The sequence below is a fragment of the Miniopterus schreibersii genome (genome assembly GCF_964146895.1).
Source record: "Miniopterus schreibersii genome assembly, chromosome: 2".
Lineage (NCBI taxonomy): Eukaryota > Metazoa > Chordata > Mammalia > Chiroptera > Miniopteridae > Miniopterus > Miniopterus schreibersii.
In genome coordinates, this window is record NC_138102.1 from 129767780 (window position 1) to 129784786 (window position 17007).

Here is a 17007-nt window from a genome sequence, read left to right on the forward strand (position 1 = left end):
CATCAACTGACAAAGCCTCAAAATAAGTAAAGTGTTTTGTTCAAAACTACCTTTTTTTCTTTCTTTTTTTTTTTTTTTAAAGTAAGAGAAACTGTAGGATTAATATTAAAAAAACGTAACCGGAAACTTTCTTGGCCTCACTGGGGACCATGCTTTAAGTACTTGTAAATCAATTTACAGGCAATACAATAATATCTGTTCATATAAAAGAGTATTTACCTTAATTTATACTACCCAAACCTATTCCCAAACAGGCAGAAATCTTTCTATATTAAATTGCACATACTAAAAAAAATTTTTCACGTGCCTTGCAATTGATATATATCACTGTTCATACATTAGTGATAAAATATTGAAATTTCCACTGTGAAAATAATTATTCAGAGAAGAAAATATTCTTTTTACTTTTAACTCGGTTACTTTCCAGGTAAAGTGTCATTCTCACAAAAGCAATCAGTGCAATCCAAAAGAAAGTAAACTAAAACAGAGGAATGCAATTTCTGTGGTTCTTCTAATGATGCAAAGACTAAATCAAACCATTTAACTTGAGGTTGAAAGTTTCCTCCTTTAAATTTGTTGTTCAAATTGGCCTGACTGAACAGCCACAGTGACTTCTGTTTGAGATTTTCAACCCTTCTTTTTTTAAGGAGTTGATACTTTCCCAGGCTAAGAGAACCTTACAGTGGCACCTGGCAAGTGGGAACTCACGCTAATCTGTTAAACCTTCTTTGGAACTGTGGAAATCCCCACCTTAAGTAGCTAGGCTGGCTGTTCTTTTTTAAATTGGAATATGAAACGATGGTCATAATCACAGCTGAAATGTCTCTTTTCTGTATTAACAGTCTGGGATTTCTATTTGACAAAAGAAAGAAAAAAACTAAATGCAAGCAACAGATGTGTGGTAAAAAGAGTAACAGAGGAGAAAAGCAAAAAGAGGGGAGGAACAGTTCATGGAATACATGTCTAAATTTAGGTGCAAGACCAATTCTGTAATATGAGGCTTCTTTACAAAATAGCTCGCTGATCATATTAGATTTGGAGGAACACTTTTCCATTTACTCACCAGATTTGGTTGGCCAGCTTTGAGAATGTCAGAATGCTAACTGGTCATTTAAATCTTGGGAATTTTATTGTTTGAGCATGACTTCAGAAAAAAAATCTCTAAGGTGCAATTTTTCTTAGAACATCATTTTCATCCTGACCATTCTCCTCCCACTGTAACTACCACCCAGATAACCTACAGAAAACAGAAGCAGGACATGCTGCACCTGTGCATGAACCTGGGGCATGGAAGGGAAGGGTCTTCGGGGACAATCACCTGGAGGAGAATATACCATGAACCATAAAAACATAGTGAATGCCTTTGACACCAATCTGTAAATGCATGGCAGTCATGAAGTAATCAATGGCCTGCCACTGATGTTTATTACTCTGCCACACTAAATACAGTAAGGCTCATCATATTTTTAGAACACAAAAACAGTTTCAGAAAGTATAAAAACTTAAAGCATTGTCCCCATGTATTTTATAAAAACAAAACAAACAACTTTCTTACATTAAAATAAGTGCTGAAGAGATACAAATGAGTCGAGTTATTGAGCAAATAAAAACAGGTCTGAGCTACTCCATTTCAACCCAATTAAGGCTCAGCAACATTGTATCTTTCAGATTACTAGCAAGGGGGACTCAGCTCAGCTAACAAGTTTTGGCAAGACTGTCCTCTGCTGAATATTCCCGTTGGCATCTGTCATCTGTGCCAAATTAGTCCTCAGTTTGGAAGCGGAGCTGGAAGGTGGAGGTAACTTGGAAATGGAAGTGATAGCACCAGTGCTCTCGGTGATCCTTTTCACCGCCGTCTTCTCCCCCGCTGGAGGCTTTGGCAACCGCCTCCTCAGCCAGGGATGCCGCAAAGCCTGGCCGGGGGTCATGCGGACCACAGGATCCCATTCTAAACACTGTTTCAAGAAGTCAAGGAAAAGGGGATCGTCACACCCCTTCAGTGCATTCCCCCACTCTCTGCTCTCCGGTGGGCCCCTCAGCTTCCCCCTGCGGGAACGGCCTCCGTTGAGAACCACAGAGCCGTCTGAGAGAGTCGTGACAGTGCAGTAACGGGGATAACCCTTGGAGCTCACAAAATTTTTGGCTCGTTTAGATGCATCCAGCAGTTTCTGGGAGGGCATGCCCAACAGTTCGATCATACAAGCCAGCTGGTCCCCTTCATCTTCCCCAGGCAAGAGGGGGTACCCAGTGAGGAGCTCTGCTAAAATGCAGCCCAGGCTCCACATATCGATGGGCATGCCATACCTGGCGCCAAGGATCACTTCCGGAGCCCGGTAAAAACGGGACTGAATGTATGTGTAGACACGCTGATGCTCATAACAACTGGAGCCAAAATCGATCACTTTAATACCACTTCTACCCTGCTGCTTTAATAAAATGTTCTCGGGCTTAAGGTCACAGTGAATTATTCTGTTTTTGTGCAAAGCATCCAAGCACTGCAGGATGGAGTGGGCAAACTTGCGAACCAAAGGCAGGCTGAAGCCCTGGAACTTATTCTTCTTGATGAGCTCATAGAGGTTCATGCTCAGCAGCTCGAACGTCATGCAGATGTGGTTGCGGAAGGTGAAGTTCTCCAGCATGTGGATGACGTTCATGGTGTTGTCCTTGTCCTGCTTCCGCAGGTGCTCCAGGATTCGGATCTCCTCCGCCGCCTGCCGGTGGAAGCGCTTCTCATTCCGCACCATCTTCAGGGCCACGTGCTGGTGGACTTTGTGGTCATAGGCCTTGACCACCTGCCCAAAGCTTCCCTTCCCGATGACCTTGAGGACCTCGTACCTGTAAGCCACATGATCGTGGGGCACCTGCACGTAGGACCCCTGGTCATCATCATAGCCACCATTGTTGGGCCCACCTGTCATGCCCTGGCGCTTCTTTGCATTTGGACCCAAGAAGTATATTTCAGGGTAGCTGAAAATCTCATGGTGTTCGAAGGTGGTTAGTTTTTGCATGTATTGCTTCATTGCTTGTTCAGGTGTCATGGGGGTGGCTTTCACTTTCCCCAAGCCTTCCATAGACTTCAGAGAGGTGGAGCTCCCCTGCCGTCGATGGATGCTCTCCAGCTGCCGCTCTGGCACCACCGGCAACCCCGCTTTGCCCACTGTTGTAAGCCCATTTGGTTGTGTCGTGAGCACTGTCCGCTTGTTACTGTTATCCTCAAACAGCTGCTGCACCTGGATCTGTCCGTGGCTGTGGCTGCCAACATGGAGGTGATCATTCATTGTGTGCTTACTGCCACCAATCTGGAATGGGGAGAGGAAACATGAATAGAATGGAAGAGGTATGTCTATTCAAATGGGATATTTTGTAAGGCAGCCCCCATCCCCCACCTTCACCAAACCCAGTTTGGTTTGAATTTACAGTCAGCATCAGGTTTACTAAATGGAAAGAGCTGTGTGCCCAAGACGGACCTCAGAAACACCCTGACAGGGACAGTGGATATGATACTGACAGCCTCTGGCAAAATAAAGGAAAGGAGGTTAGTTGGCTTGGTAAGGCTACAAAACTTGGGATCCTGAAAAAAAGGACCCCATCAATGCTGCACCTAACAGACGAGCAGCTCGTCTTTAGAATAAACTCCCTGTGGAGGCAGAGAATATCCTTCTTCGTCATCATCCTATACCTAACACTTAGCACAGGGCCTGGCACATCACAGGCGTCCCACTCAATCCACACTTGATATCAAAATGAAACAGGACACAAGAAAGCATGAGCACATAGACTCTATATTGGCTCCACCTTCCCCAGATCCTAGCACCTTTCACACCTCCTCTAACAGCTTCCTGATTACCACAGGACAGGGGGACCACGGCTATCTTGTTGACCCCCCTTTCTCCAATGGTTAGCTAGCTCTATTCTGAAAACACTAACATCTTCATTCCCAGTCTTCACTACTTGGAAATCTGATTACACCTAAGAAAATGCATGATCCAGTGGCAAAGAAAACTGCACTTTTAGGCTTGAGAGATTCCCATGCAGATATGTACTGCAGCATCTTGTAAACCCCCAACCTATTTTTAAGTTTCTGGGCTTCACTGACTGTGATGACCATTTAAGGCCATTCGGCCCAACAAACCAGCCGTTGCACTCTTTTGGACCTTCCTTTAGTCAATGGCTCTGCTCTCTTAAGACATGTATTTCTCTGGGCTGCTGGGATACTCAGCCTTCCAACAAGAATACAAAGTAGCGATTTCTATTTTCAGGCACACATGCCATCCCTGAACATTCCTGTCTAAACAAAACTGATGCTGTAAGCCAAGCCCCTCAACCCCCGCCTCTGCTGATAATCTTCGTGGGATTTCTTTCTTTCGGCATTGTTGTTGCAAAGAGGTAAGGAAGGAGTGGGAGAGAACTACCAGCCAGGATCCCCTCCCAGTTAGGAATTCTTGCCACCTTAGGCAAACACGTCTTAAAGCAACCAACTAGATGATTTTTATATGAAATCTTAAAGATCAATTTGTCATTCACAATCCATCTCATTCATTTCCACCACTGTTAGCTGAGGTCTAGCCACATAAGTGGCCGAGTCCTTCCCTCTAGAAGCTTACGGTCAACTTGCTGAAGTCCTTTACCATCAATATTTTTTCCTATTATCTCCTCCTAAGTCCCACCTTTGGGGTGTTATCTATCACTATAAGTAGAGACATGCTCTGCACATGTAATATTTCAGGAAATAGTCTGGGACCACCTAGATTATAAAATGAAATTCCAAGACCTTCTTACTAGCAGACCAAGACCTTCAAATTTTCTTTAACTGACACATGGCATGGCCAGTGGCTATCTAAGGAGTGAGATTATTCTCTGCATTCTTCTGAAACAAAGTAGAATACAATATAGTACTTGGGCATGTCTGACATGTGATTTCACAGACTGAAAGATTTTATTTCTCAGACAGATTTCTGGAAGACTTCTAGTTGATCCTTTTTATTAAATGCACAGATGATACTCCAAGCTAAATGAACTTATCTTCTGTAAGGGTCGTTGGGCAGGTTATTTTATCACTGTTCTATGCCAAAAGCAAGCAGTCCATAAAAATGAGTAAAGTCTTGGGTATACATAAAAGTAGTACAGGTTTGCCCACTGCTTTTGTTCCCAAGCCTCATCTCTGCATCCCATGTCCCCACTGTGGTCTTTCAAGCACCAGGGAATACAAGGACCTGAAATCAGGAATATTAGAACCATTCTCTTTAGGGTATCATTGGGAGATTACAGAAGAAAAACCTACATTACCAGTACACATGCTAGGAAAAGCATGAAGTTTCATCAGGGACAAAATTAACCTTGGGGCTTTCAGAACTCCTAAAAAGATAGCAAAGTAAAACTTTTTGAGCATCTGAAGCTGACTTCAGGTTTTGCAATAGCCATTTTAATGTTCTGCATAATTTAAAATACATTCACAAAAGTTTAGTGACTCGTACTAAAGAGAGCTTGCCAATTAACTTGATCATTTCCTATCTTTCCAACAGTCTCCTCTTGGTCGCCTCCACAGTATAAACTATTAGCTCACTTACCCATAGGTGGGTTCAAGGGCTCCACTGGGTTCAAGTCTCAACTCTCATGGCTTCTCACTCCCATAACCCTCCCTGGTTGATCGTGACCACAACCGCCCATGAGCTGACAGCTGCTACATCTGCACCTCTAGCTCAGACTCGCCCAAGCTATGTCTCCTGAGCTCAAGACCCAACTACAGATCAGCCTTTCCCACAGGCAACTCAAACTCAACTCATGATTTTTCTACCAAAACCATTTCCTCCTTCCTTAACCCTCAATTTCTGATAAACAAAAGGCTTCAGCTCCACATAGTCACTCAAGCTGTACACCTGGGTACCCTCTTCCACATCTCCCTCACCTTCCCCAGCCTCACCGCTTCTATCTCTCCCACACAGCCTCCCCTCACACTCCTGTCGTCTTTCACTGGGACAACTGAAGCAGCCTCCCAGCATGACCCCGTGCTTCCAAGTCCAGAATTCCTCAAATTTCCTCTTTCTGTCGTATTTCTAGCGATACTGTTCAAGGGTGTCACTCTGACACCGCCCTTGCTTTTTGCTCAAGGCCCACCAGTGCACCCATTTTCACAGATAGCACAAGAACTCACAGGCAAGAACCCAAGATTCTGAAAGACAGAGCCTAAATGACCTGAGTCCTCCCAATGCCATCTACAACTCTCACTATCCTCTCCAAGAGCAACGAAGCTGGATTCCCAAAGAGCTGTGCAAATACCATTGTTTATTATGCTCCTCTGCTTTTGGTGAGGTCATTCTAATAATCGCTAGGAGTCCAGGGAGACGCATGGGAAAGGAGTCCCTGCTCCACCACTGATTAACTGTGTGACCTTGGGCAAGGTACTTAATCTCTGAACCAGTGTCCTTATCTATAGAAAGAAAGTAAGAGCCTCATTAGGGCTCTGAGGAGAATTTAATAAGGTAAAATGTATAAAGTGCTTAACTTAGTACTGAGTAAAAGAGAACTATTATTACTGTCCTTTCCTTCCTAACCACATCTAAGCGGTAAACTCCTCATCAACCTTCAATGTCCAGTTCAACTCTCACCTCCTGTGTGAAAGCCCCTTTCCCTTCTGCTATGCTGATGTACTGTAACACCTGATGTACCCACCTGGCTGTGAGCAATTCCCAGGCAGGGTGCCTTTTATCTTTTTAAGTCCCTATTGATATAAACCCAAACATACAGTAAGCACTCATAAATATCTGTTGAATGGGAAAAGGCATGTCAATAAATCCTTGTTAACTCGCACCTATGAGTTATTCCTAAGAAGTACCTTTGTACCTTCCTAAGAAAACATGAAGTTAATGCCCAGGGAACTGCAAATCGTCCCTGGTGACCCAAGTCATAAGATGCGAGGCTTGCAGTGCACCAGCAGAGACTTGGAGGCAAATGGCAGCAGCTACAAAGTACCTGTAGCAGATACATCAACTTAACACCTAAAAGCAACCTGTGGTATCTTAAAAACTTTCCAGATGTTAAGGAGATTCATGAGAGAGGCTCTGGTAAAGGATGACTTTGCGTCTCAAAAGCTGTAAAACTCTTAAAATCAAAACCAAACTTGGAAGCACAATTAACTGGTCTATAAAGGGGGCGGGGGCGGGGGCGCTAGTAAAGTCAAAACTTTTCCAAAATACATAAGCCAGGGCTACATCATAAACTGAAGGCTACTGAAAACCTCTCACTCACTCAGCTTTTTGAAGCCTGAGATGGTGCCTTATTCCCGTTTACCAATGCTCTCCTGGCACAGTGCCTGTCATATTTAAAAATATGCACTGAATGAATGCACCTGTTAGATACCTACAGTGCATGGGTTAAAATGGAGAGACCTACAAAAGCCTTCCCTGACCACAAAATAGGTTAGTATTAAAAATTAGATAAAAACAATAGTCTAACCAGTCTGGTAGTTTTAATTTCTTCCAATAGTACAATGGAAAATGGCAGATATTTTTACTGTGCTAACATTTCTGGGCGTTTTAAAACTTCTCTGAAGTCATCTTAGAAATGTTGTATAGTGTTATGGGAATAGAACTGAGTCCAAAAGGATTGGAATTTTAGCTCCTCCTCAAACAACTGATGGTCTGTGTGGCCCTGAGTCAAATATCTACTTCTTCAGAATATTACTGTTTTTAATAGAAATATGCATTCTTCTTTCATTCCAATTACTTCATAGAGGTAAAACTAGTAACTTGAAAATTCTTTCAACATTAAAACACTTATAAAAGTGATACCATACTAATATTTGGGAACTGAAAAATAAGTATGTTAGTATCTCCCACACAACATGAAAAGAAAAAAAGCTAGTAGGAAAAAAAGATATTTATCAGATACACTTTCAAGACAGAGGTAAACAAAGTGACTAAGTGTATAATAACATACCCATGGAGATAGGCAAAAAAGAGCAATGAACTAGATAAATTCCAAGGTTCATAATCACATATTTATCTACCTACTATATCATTTACAAGGGAAATTATGGGCAGGCTCCTATGACAAGATCATTTTCCTATCATTAATGCCCTTTCCCCCACTCATTCTAATATAGCTTTTCCCAAGTGCAACTGCTGTGGAATTAAACACTTATAAAAACCTAAAAGCCATATGGGAATATGAGTCTGCATAGGTTCTTGCATTTATAATGAAATTAATACACTTTCCTAGAATTAGCAGTGTCAAGCAGTATGTTAAAGCTGGACTCAGGAAGGCTTGGCTTTAGCTTCAGCCTTGATATGAACTGACTGGGGAATCTTGACCAAACCAGTTAACTTGTCAGTTTCCTCATCTGTAAAATGAAGGAGTGGAACCACATAAACGCTGTGGTCCTTTTACACTTCCCTGTTCTAGGAAATCTGCAATATTGTGCAAATAAAATAAAAACTAAACAAAGAAAAACCCCAAATCACACTTCCAAAACCAAGCCTCTAATAATCAACTGCATCCTTGAAGTTTACAGGTTTAAGTTAAAAATAGGTAACTGTGACCGATATCACAGCAAAATACAAGCATCCCTCATTAGGAGTCCTACGAAGCACCCTCACATCTTTCCATTTTCTGTCCATCACAGGCTGTTCTTCTAGTGGATGCCTTCTGTTTCCTCTAGTCTCCTTTTATATTTCAATTGCTAAGAGGCTCTGATCAAGCAAAACCGGAGCCTTATAAAACTGGAATCCAGATGCAAACCACGTGTTTTTTCCTCAGGTCACACCAAGTCATGTGAGTACTTCCACACATGGGAAAAAATGGATGTTATATTTTCCAAATTGTCAGGTGATTCCAAACAGACAAATAAACCTAAACCCTTAACAACAATGGCAAGTCCTCAACTAAAATGCCACTATGGCAAGAACATGCAACTGTAAGAAATCAGCCAGCCTACTGACAGGTTGGTTCCCTTTCACCAACGGTCCCACACAGACTGGTTAAACTTCTGTGTAATGAATTCTTAGCCCCTGGGTCTAGATGTGTGCGGAAAGAGAGAGGAAGAGAGAAGAGAAATACGTCAGAACAATGACAAAATGTTTTCCTCTGAAACTTGTACACATCAGTCCAGGTCTCAGAGGAATTACTCCATTCTAGCTATCCTCTCACAAATTCTCCCCTAATAAACAAGTTTCCCCATAATACATGACCCTGAGCCTCTCCTCTGTAGGCTAGAAATGGCCTTTTCTACAAAACTCCACTTTCGCTTGGCAAGCAAAGCTAAATCCTTAGCAAGCATCCCGCATACAGAACCATCTTTATAAAGGCAGCTCCTCTCGAAGATCCAGTTGGAAATAAGACCTGGGAAAGCTTCACCTCCTCCAAGGGAAGGACCTGCACACCTCCTCCAGGTTGGCCATCACCTTCCAAGGGCCATCTCTGGGAGCGGAGAAAAGGTACCTGCTGAAGTCACATCCAGCTGGCCACTCCCTGCAGCCACCAGGCCCGCTGGGCTCCTCCCCTCCCTCTCGACCCCCCCCCCCCAGGGACCCCGGCATCTATCAGGTGCCCTTCCCTGCCCACCTCCGAAGCAAAGCTGGCCCTCTGCTTTTAAATAATATCCAACTGCAGAATCCTACAGGGCAGCTTGTTGTTCTGACTGCTGCTGTGGCTCTTATTTTTGTTAATGCTAATTACAATTTCTGCTGTGCTCAAACCTGTAGCACTCATAAAACATGCTTCCACACGCGGCGGACAACCGATGGTGCTCCCTGCCGGCTGGAGCCAGGCCTGGGAGGCTCTTTGGGGGATCGATTTTCCGGGCAGGACTGCTTGGCTGTCCCCTAACACATATCTGTTTCTATAAATACCCACTATCCAACGTGGGGGGAGGAGGGATGTTTACCCGGTCAGGGAAAGGAGCTTTGGGAAGCAAGGGCAGAAGAAGAGGGAAGAAAAGGGAAGCCGCGAGGAGGGAAGTTCGGAGGCGCAGGGGCGCAGGGCGGGCGGGCTCCGGGGGGAAGCGAGGGGCCCACGCCACGGATCTTCCTTTGTGGCTGCAGCTTTGCTCGCCCAAGTTACAGAGGGCGGCGTCCAGGAGAGGCCACTGGCCAGGGGCGTGGACACACTCGCACTTCGACCTCTCTTCTCCGGGCGTCCGGAGCCCACAGGTCCGGGCGCTTACGCCCCGGCCCCTCCCGCACCCCTCCCCGCAGGCCGCCGGCGGGCCGGGTCTCACCGTGTGCGCCGCGGCGGCAGCGTTGCTGGCTCGGAGGGGCGGCAGGGCGATGGGGGAGGGCGGGCCGGTCCCCACTCCGCTCCGGGGGGGCCCCGCTCCGAGCCCCGGGGAAGCCTGAAGCTGACGAACGGCGCTGTCCCCTCCTCGGCCTGGGAGCCACGCGCGGGAGAAGACAAAAGAGGGTCAAGGGGGAGAAAGTCACCCAGACCCGGTGGCCCCGCCCCACCCCTCAGGGCAGCGAACCCCGCTCTCCTTGGGGGACACAGGGGGGACAGTAAAAACGGGCGTCCGGGACACGGATCTCCAGCGCGCACCCAAGGGCTGGGCTCGGGCGGCTGCAAAGTTAAGTCGGGCCCGGGTGCGCGAGTTCGCGACCCCGCGGGGAGCCGCGTGGGCCGGGGCCGGGAGGCCCACGTTGCAGGCGGCCGCAGGCCCGGAGCGGGGCTGGACCAGCGGGCCAGGGCGCCACCGCCTCGCCAGGCCGGGGACCGGGGGAGGCCAGGGGCGAACCCCCCGGCGGGGTCGCAGGGCTCCGCTCGGAGCGGCCTCGGGGCCCGCGCGCAACAATGCGCGGAGCGCGGCCAGGGCGCGCCGCCCGCCCGGGAGCCCGCCGCGGCGCAGACTTTGTTCGAGGTCCCGCGGGCAGCGGGCGCCCGCGCCACGAGGGCTGGTCCCGGGGCCGTGCGGGGCCCGGGGGGGACGGCCGGGGCGGCGCGGGCCTCCTTACCGGTCGGGTAGGCGGCGGGAGCGGCGGCCGAAGGTTTCCTGGTTAACATGGCCGCTGGAGAAGAAAATGCATTTCAGGGCTGCCGTCCCCGCCGCCGCCGCCGCCGCCCGTCCTGCTGCTACTTCTCGCGGCCGCCGCCGCCGCCGGGTCGCCCTGCTCGCGGGTCCCCAGCGCCGCCTCGCCGCCTCGCGTCAGCTACTGCCGGACACACACAGTCCGCTGCATCCCCTCGGCCCGGGCCCGCCGCCGCGAGCCCCCCGCTCTCCTCGCCGCCGCCGTCCTCCTCTTCCTCGGGCGGCTGCAGCACCCCCCGGCCCGTGCACATGCCTCGCCCTCCCCGGCGCCGCTGGCCTCCCCGGTTCCCTCACGAGGGGCGCGGGGGAGCGGCTGAGCCGCGAGGACCGACCGCGGGGCTCCGGAGCCTCCTCCCCGGCTCGCGCGCGCGCGCCCCCGCGCACACTCGCTCGGGCTCCGGGGCGCCGCGCGGCGGGGGTGGGGGGGCAGCCCCGCCCCGCTCCCAGTTGCCGCGGGTGCAGGCCCCGCCCCGGACTCCCCCCAGCCCAGCCGCGCGCGCGCGCGCGCGCGCACACACACACACACACACACACACACACTCGCACACGCACACCCCACCCCCACCCCGCCACCCACAGGAGTCCCTCCCCCCACCCAGTCATCTGGATGGCCACCCTTCCACTCCCCGGAAAACTCCGCGGCCTCGGCTCGCCCTCCGCCTCCCCCTCCGGCCATCTGCACCGCAACCCTCGGCTCCCCTCCCAACGACCTCTTCCCCACCCCGATCCCCCCGGCGCTGCAGCACCCCTCCCTCCGCACAGCACAACCTACCGCTGCCGGCCTCCCACCGAAACCGCTGCAGAGACCCCTCCCCTTCCATGCGCGCCCCCCAATACAAACGCATTTTCAGCTTCCGAACCTAATGGCTGCTCACAAACAATACTGTCCCCCTTCCCGGTCCCTGCGGCTTAACCGCCCCCTCTCCCCAGTTTATCTTGTAAATAACTTAGTTGTGCGAGGGTCACCTCTGTAAGTCAAGCCCGGTGGAGGGCGGCAGTTTAGCCTGGTGACCCCCGAGCGTGGGCGAAGGAGGGGGCTGCCCTTCCACCTTCACCTCCACCGCGCACACCCTCCCGATTTACTGACGCCAAGTGACCGCTCTCCAGTCGCTTGGACGGGGGGCGGCAGCCGGGCGCGTGCGGCCCGCCGCCGGCCCGGCAGTTGGCTGTGGGTTGCTAGGCAAAAATAAACACCAGACACACCTCCCGCTTCCTTACAACTCCGAGCCTTCCCCGCGCGGCCGCTGGGAGCCGCGCACCTTTCTGCACGCTCGCTGCAGCGAGGGCGCGACACCTCTCATTCCTCCCGTCCCCAGGGACGAGTCTCCCCCTTCCCTTCCAAAACTCGTGGAAAATTCCCCTGCGCTTTTAACGTGCTATCTACAGCCTCGCTTTCCCTTGCAGATGAAAAGCTGTTTGCCCACCTCACACCCGCGCCCCATCGTGTGTGGGACATATATAATATTGCCTTTGTCCAAAAGTCACAGGTTTTGTCACTTTAGCCTGTAGGACGTTGGGGTGGCGGGGAGCCGGGCAGTTCCTGATGACTGGGTTAAAAGCGGTGCTGAGCACTCCTTACTGAGCCCCGGCGGGTTTCTGAAGTTCTCCTGGGGGCGTGGGTCCATTAGGCTCTGCCTCGGGCATCTGCCAGCCAGCCCCTGGATGGAGCGAGTCTGCAGGCCTGAACTAGTGCAGATTCAGATCAGGAGAAGGCCACCTCCTGCAGAGTCCCATCGTCCCTACTGTTTGCAAATTGTCATAGCAACCTCCCAGAGCGATCACTCTCAGCTTTGTACAGATGCCAAAAAACGGAGTATTTTATTTTATTATTTAAAAAAAAATTTTTTTAAACCGAGTATTTTAAAGGTAAAGTGTGACCCTCCCAGAGTCTCTTAAGGCTCCTACAGGGGCATTAAGGATAGGGGCATTGGCAGAGAGAACAGGTGGCAAAGAGTACAGTTTTGCCTAGTAACATATCCCTCCAAAATATATTCTTGGTGACTTCTCCTAATAAAATAGAACCACACTGAAATAATCCAATAATATGCCTTTAGAAGAATAATGACCTGATTTCGGCCGGAGAAAGAAATATTCCCCTCTGCATATCATCAGGGACTATCCCATTCAAATTCACTTGGGGAAACATTTGATGTTCAGAATTAACTAATGAAAAGGCGCTACTTAGTAGCAGAGATGAAGTTAGAACCCATTTCCTTACTCCCACTATAATTCCACTATGCTTTCTAATGCACCACCTTGATTTTTAAGAACCTCACATCACCTTTTCTACTTTCCTGTTAAAAACAATTATTTTCATAACGTTTTCCTTTTTTAAATGTGTACTTCATACAATTGATGCTCAAATAAAAAAATTGAAGCAAAAATTTAATTTTAATATAACCTGATGCCCCTTCTCACTTAAATTATTCTTATAATACTTCAGTAGGGGCTAAATATGCTACTGCTTTTTTCATGAATAAGAAAAATGCTAACTACTGGAAGTCATAGTTTGTGAAATCCAAATTATATTCATCTGTACATTAAACATGAAGACAAGAAATACTGTTTTGCTTTACAAATGGACACAAAGAATGATCAACATTAATTAAAGGAAAAAGGTATACATGTTTAAGGAACTTCTTCTAGTATATTTGTTTTAAGACATGATAAGTACAATTTCCATTATATATATATTTGCTGAACTTAAGGAAAATTTGGAATTAGTCTAATCTTTGACTATTTTATTCATAAATGGTACACCTCTCAAGCTTATGTTCTTACCGACTAAATATTGGTATTTACAATTACTTGGATTTCTCTTACTCTGAGAAATATTTGATGACCTGAACCTAAATTAATGTCAAATAGAAAGATGTACAAATATATTCTCTGAGCTTTCAAGAAGAATGAATTGGGTAAGTTCTAAGAATTATTACTCTCAAACTTTGTTATTCTGAAGCATTATTATGAATTTATACTGTACATTTACCTCTTTATAAAACACTTTCACAAATATTATCATGTATAATCTTTTCAATACATAACTGGACCAGAACTGTACTGATGTGAAATAGTAGCTTCCTCAGATGCTCCATTCAGTTAGTAAGCTCTTTGGTTCTTGCCTGTTGTAAAAACTCTATCTGTTCTGTATATTTATAAAATCCAGATTCAGATAACAAGCAGGTAGGCAGGATGTGGCAGACTTGAAGACAGAGAAACTTTGGGGGACTCAGAATAGAGCCTTGTGGAAAAAAGTTGATTTCTCAGTGGGTAAAGTACTGATCACAGAAAAAATTAGAAGTGAACAAGGAAATTGCTTCTTTCAAAATATGTTCAGTCATTTAATTTCTTTATCCCACAAACATTTACAAAGAATTTAGCATGTGCTAGGCCTAGGGGGTGTGATGAATCATCCGATGCAGTGGGCTAGGAGTCAGTCTGGCAATCCATTAGGACTTCATTCTTCAATTAAGCAATAAATAGTAAGCACCTAACATTTTTTGACATTATTAGTACTGGGGCTACACAGTTAAATAAATAATTCCTGGCTCTGGTCATTGTTATTAAGAAGTTCACAATCCAATAAAGAAGACAAGACATTTAATGACGTGATGGGGCAGAAATTAAGGCATATAGGAGGCACAATGCTGGTACTCAGGAGGGAGCGATGAGCTCTACTTAAGTGGTGCCTGACATCAAAGGTACTGTGGTTTTAGAAATGCCCGAGTGTTTGCCAGTCAGACAAGCCAGGCTAGGACATTCTAGGCAGCATAGGATAAGCAGAGGCACCAAGGTATAAGAAAGCAGTGTGTTCTGGGAGAAGTGTAAGAGATTCAGAATAGAGGAAACAAGGTGGGAGGGAGAGGTGTGGCACTGCTATCTTTACAAGGTCAGGGTTGTGGATGATAGGTTAAGAATTATCCAAAACTTGACCAGCTGTGGAAATGTAAAAATAAGGTGCAAGGTCTTTTAAAGCAACTAGGAAAATTACTAAGGAACTGACTCATTTTGGGTAACAGACTTGTAGGTCAGTTTTGCCTAACTTTCTTTAGGAGAATACTGTTTACTGATGGTGTCTTCCACGTGTCCATCACCAAGGTCCAGAACCACGCAGAGAAGACCATGAACCTAATGGCCTGAAGTCCAGGAATTGAAACTGCTCAGATTTAGGGAGTAGGGGTTGGTCATAACTAGATGTCCAGGAGGTGTTGCATTTGCCTCTGTGGCCACTGCTGGTGTGAAAATCAGAAGAGATTCTATACCACTAGAAAGTAGGTGGCCTGAAGTGTCTGGGACATGGTCATGTTTTGGTCAGGGTATTTACAGAGACAACTTTTCCCTAAGGTAAGCTAGATATCTGGAAAGATTAGGGATATTGCCCAGTGTTTCTTGGAGACAGTTAATCTGCGTTTTCCCACTGCATCCTAAGGACAGAGTTAATGTTAAAAACCAGTAAGCAAAGAAAAGAGAAAGCTATATTCTGGAGGTGGGGAGAGCTGTGATAAAGAACCCAGTGGTACCCTTACTCAAACTCTACCTTTGATATTACCAGGACAAATGAGAACAGAGTGGTGCCCAGTGTGTCCAGGAGCTTCAAACAAACAGGAGTGGCATGACTAGATAGGGTACCCAGCAGCTGACCCCCAGACCAGTACTCCCATGGCAGTGGATGCACCATTGGCACAACTCATAGAGCAGTTGCCAATGGAGTCAGGCTCCAGGAGGCTGCACTGGGAGCAACCAGCCAAGAGCAGGCTGATTCCAGGGCACCTGAAGTCATGCTGGGTCCTGCACCTGGTGAAGGGTGAACAGGTAAAAGTGGTAACAGAAACTCTGAGAGCAACTCTCTGCTAGGGGGTTTGCTATAAGAGAAACGGTGGTGCAATTCTGCACACTGGAGAAGAGTAGGGGGAGACTGGACATGTCAGGTCTTGGGATCTTTGATGCCACTCTAATGAAAAGTAATGCCATCTAGAAGCTAGGAAGAGGCAAGGGGGAGGAGAAGCCTTGAGCACTGTGAGGGCCGCACTGGGCACTGCTGCTGGTTTGTCTTAGCACAGACACAATACACACTTACTGCATGGAACTGAATTTATTTTGGCCAAAAGTGGGCTCAGGGCAAACGTCCACATCAAACTGTCCGGACTGCTCATAAACAATGAAAAGGGACTCAACTTCATTTTTTTATATATTGTATATTAATTGCATATGATATATCTACATTACCCATAAATTCTATATTATATCTATATTAAATATAATTCATTTTATTTATTTCTATATAGATATAGATACATAATCAATTATCAAGTTCCTACTATGTGTCAGACAACTGATCTAGATATTTGGAACAAAGCAGATGAAGTCCTTGCTCCATGGACATTGTATTATAATGCAAGAAGAATAACAATAATGTTATCATATATGGTGGTAAGTATTATGAAGTGATGTAAGAGGATGGGGAGAGATGGGAGGTGATGCTATTTTACTGAGAGTCATTGGTGAAGGCCTCTCTAATGAGGTAACATTTTAGCAGACTTGAAAGAAGTAAAAAGCATGTGGAAATAATCCAGGTAGAGGGCCCGGCAGATGCAAAGGCCCTGAAGTGAAAATATATTTGGGGCAAGAAAAACAGGTGGTTGGAGCAGTAAATGGGCAAGAGGGAACAGCACAGAGATGAGGTCAGAGAGAGAACGAGGATTGAGGCCATGTTAAGGAATTTGGATTTTACTTTGAGTCGGGAAACCGTGGCTTGGATGATTGAGAAGACACCAAACCAAGAGTCAGAGGTTATAACTATTTTTTTGCAATCTTTAATGTATATGCATTTGTATACATTTTCTAATTCCCACTGTACTAAGCACTGTGGAAGGTAAGAGGCAAACACAAGTCGTGGTCTCTATTCTCAAGGAGCTTTCAGTCTAGCTCGGGAGAGAGCTCAAACTCCAGGAAACATTTCAACCACACAGTAAAGAGCATGTGCTGCCTATTTT

General features: G+C 46.9%; 1 protein-coding gene across 2 annotated transcripts; it reads right to left on the reverse strand.

The window, feature by feature from the left end:
• Positions 1-1375: 1375 nt before the first annotated feature.
• DYRK2 (dual specificity tyrosine phosphorylation regulated kinase 2) lies at positions 1376-11416 on the reverse strand. 2 transcript variants are annotated; one of them, XM_081127629.1, is made up of 3 exons: positions 10941-11416; positions 10214-10362; positions 1376-3299 (listed from the first exon to the last, which is right to left on the reverse strand). In XM_081127629.1, exons 1-3 carry the CDS (start codon positions 10987-10989, stop codon positions 1692-1694), a joined length of 1806 nt encoding a protein of 601 aa, XP_080983755.1. In that variant the 5' UTR covers positions 10990-11416; the 3' UTR covers positions 1376-1691. The 2 variants fall into 2 exon arrangements, with proteins under 2 accessions (XP_080983755.1, XP_080983756.1); XM_081127630.1 differs by lacking the exon at positions 10214-10362 and having other exon boundaries at positions 10941-11414.
• Positions 11417-17007: the final 5591 nt, after the last annotated feature.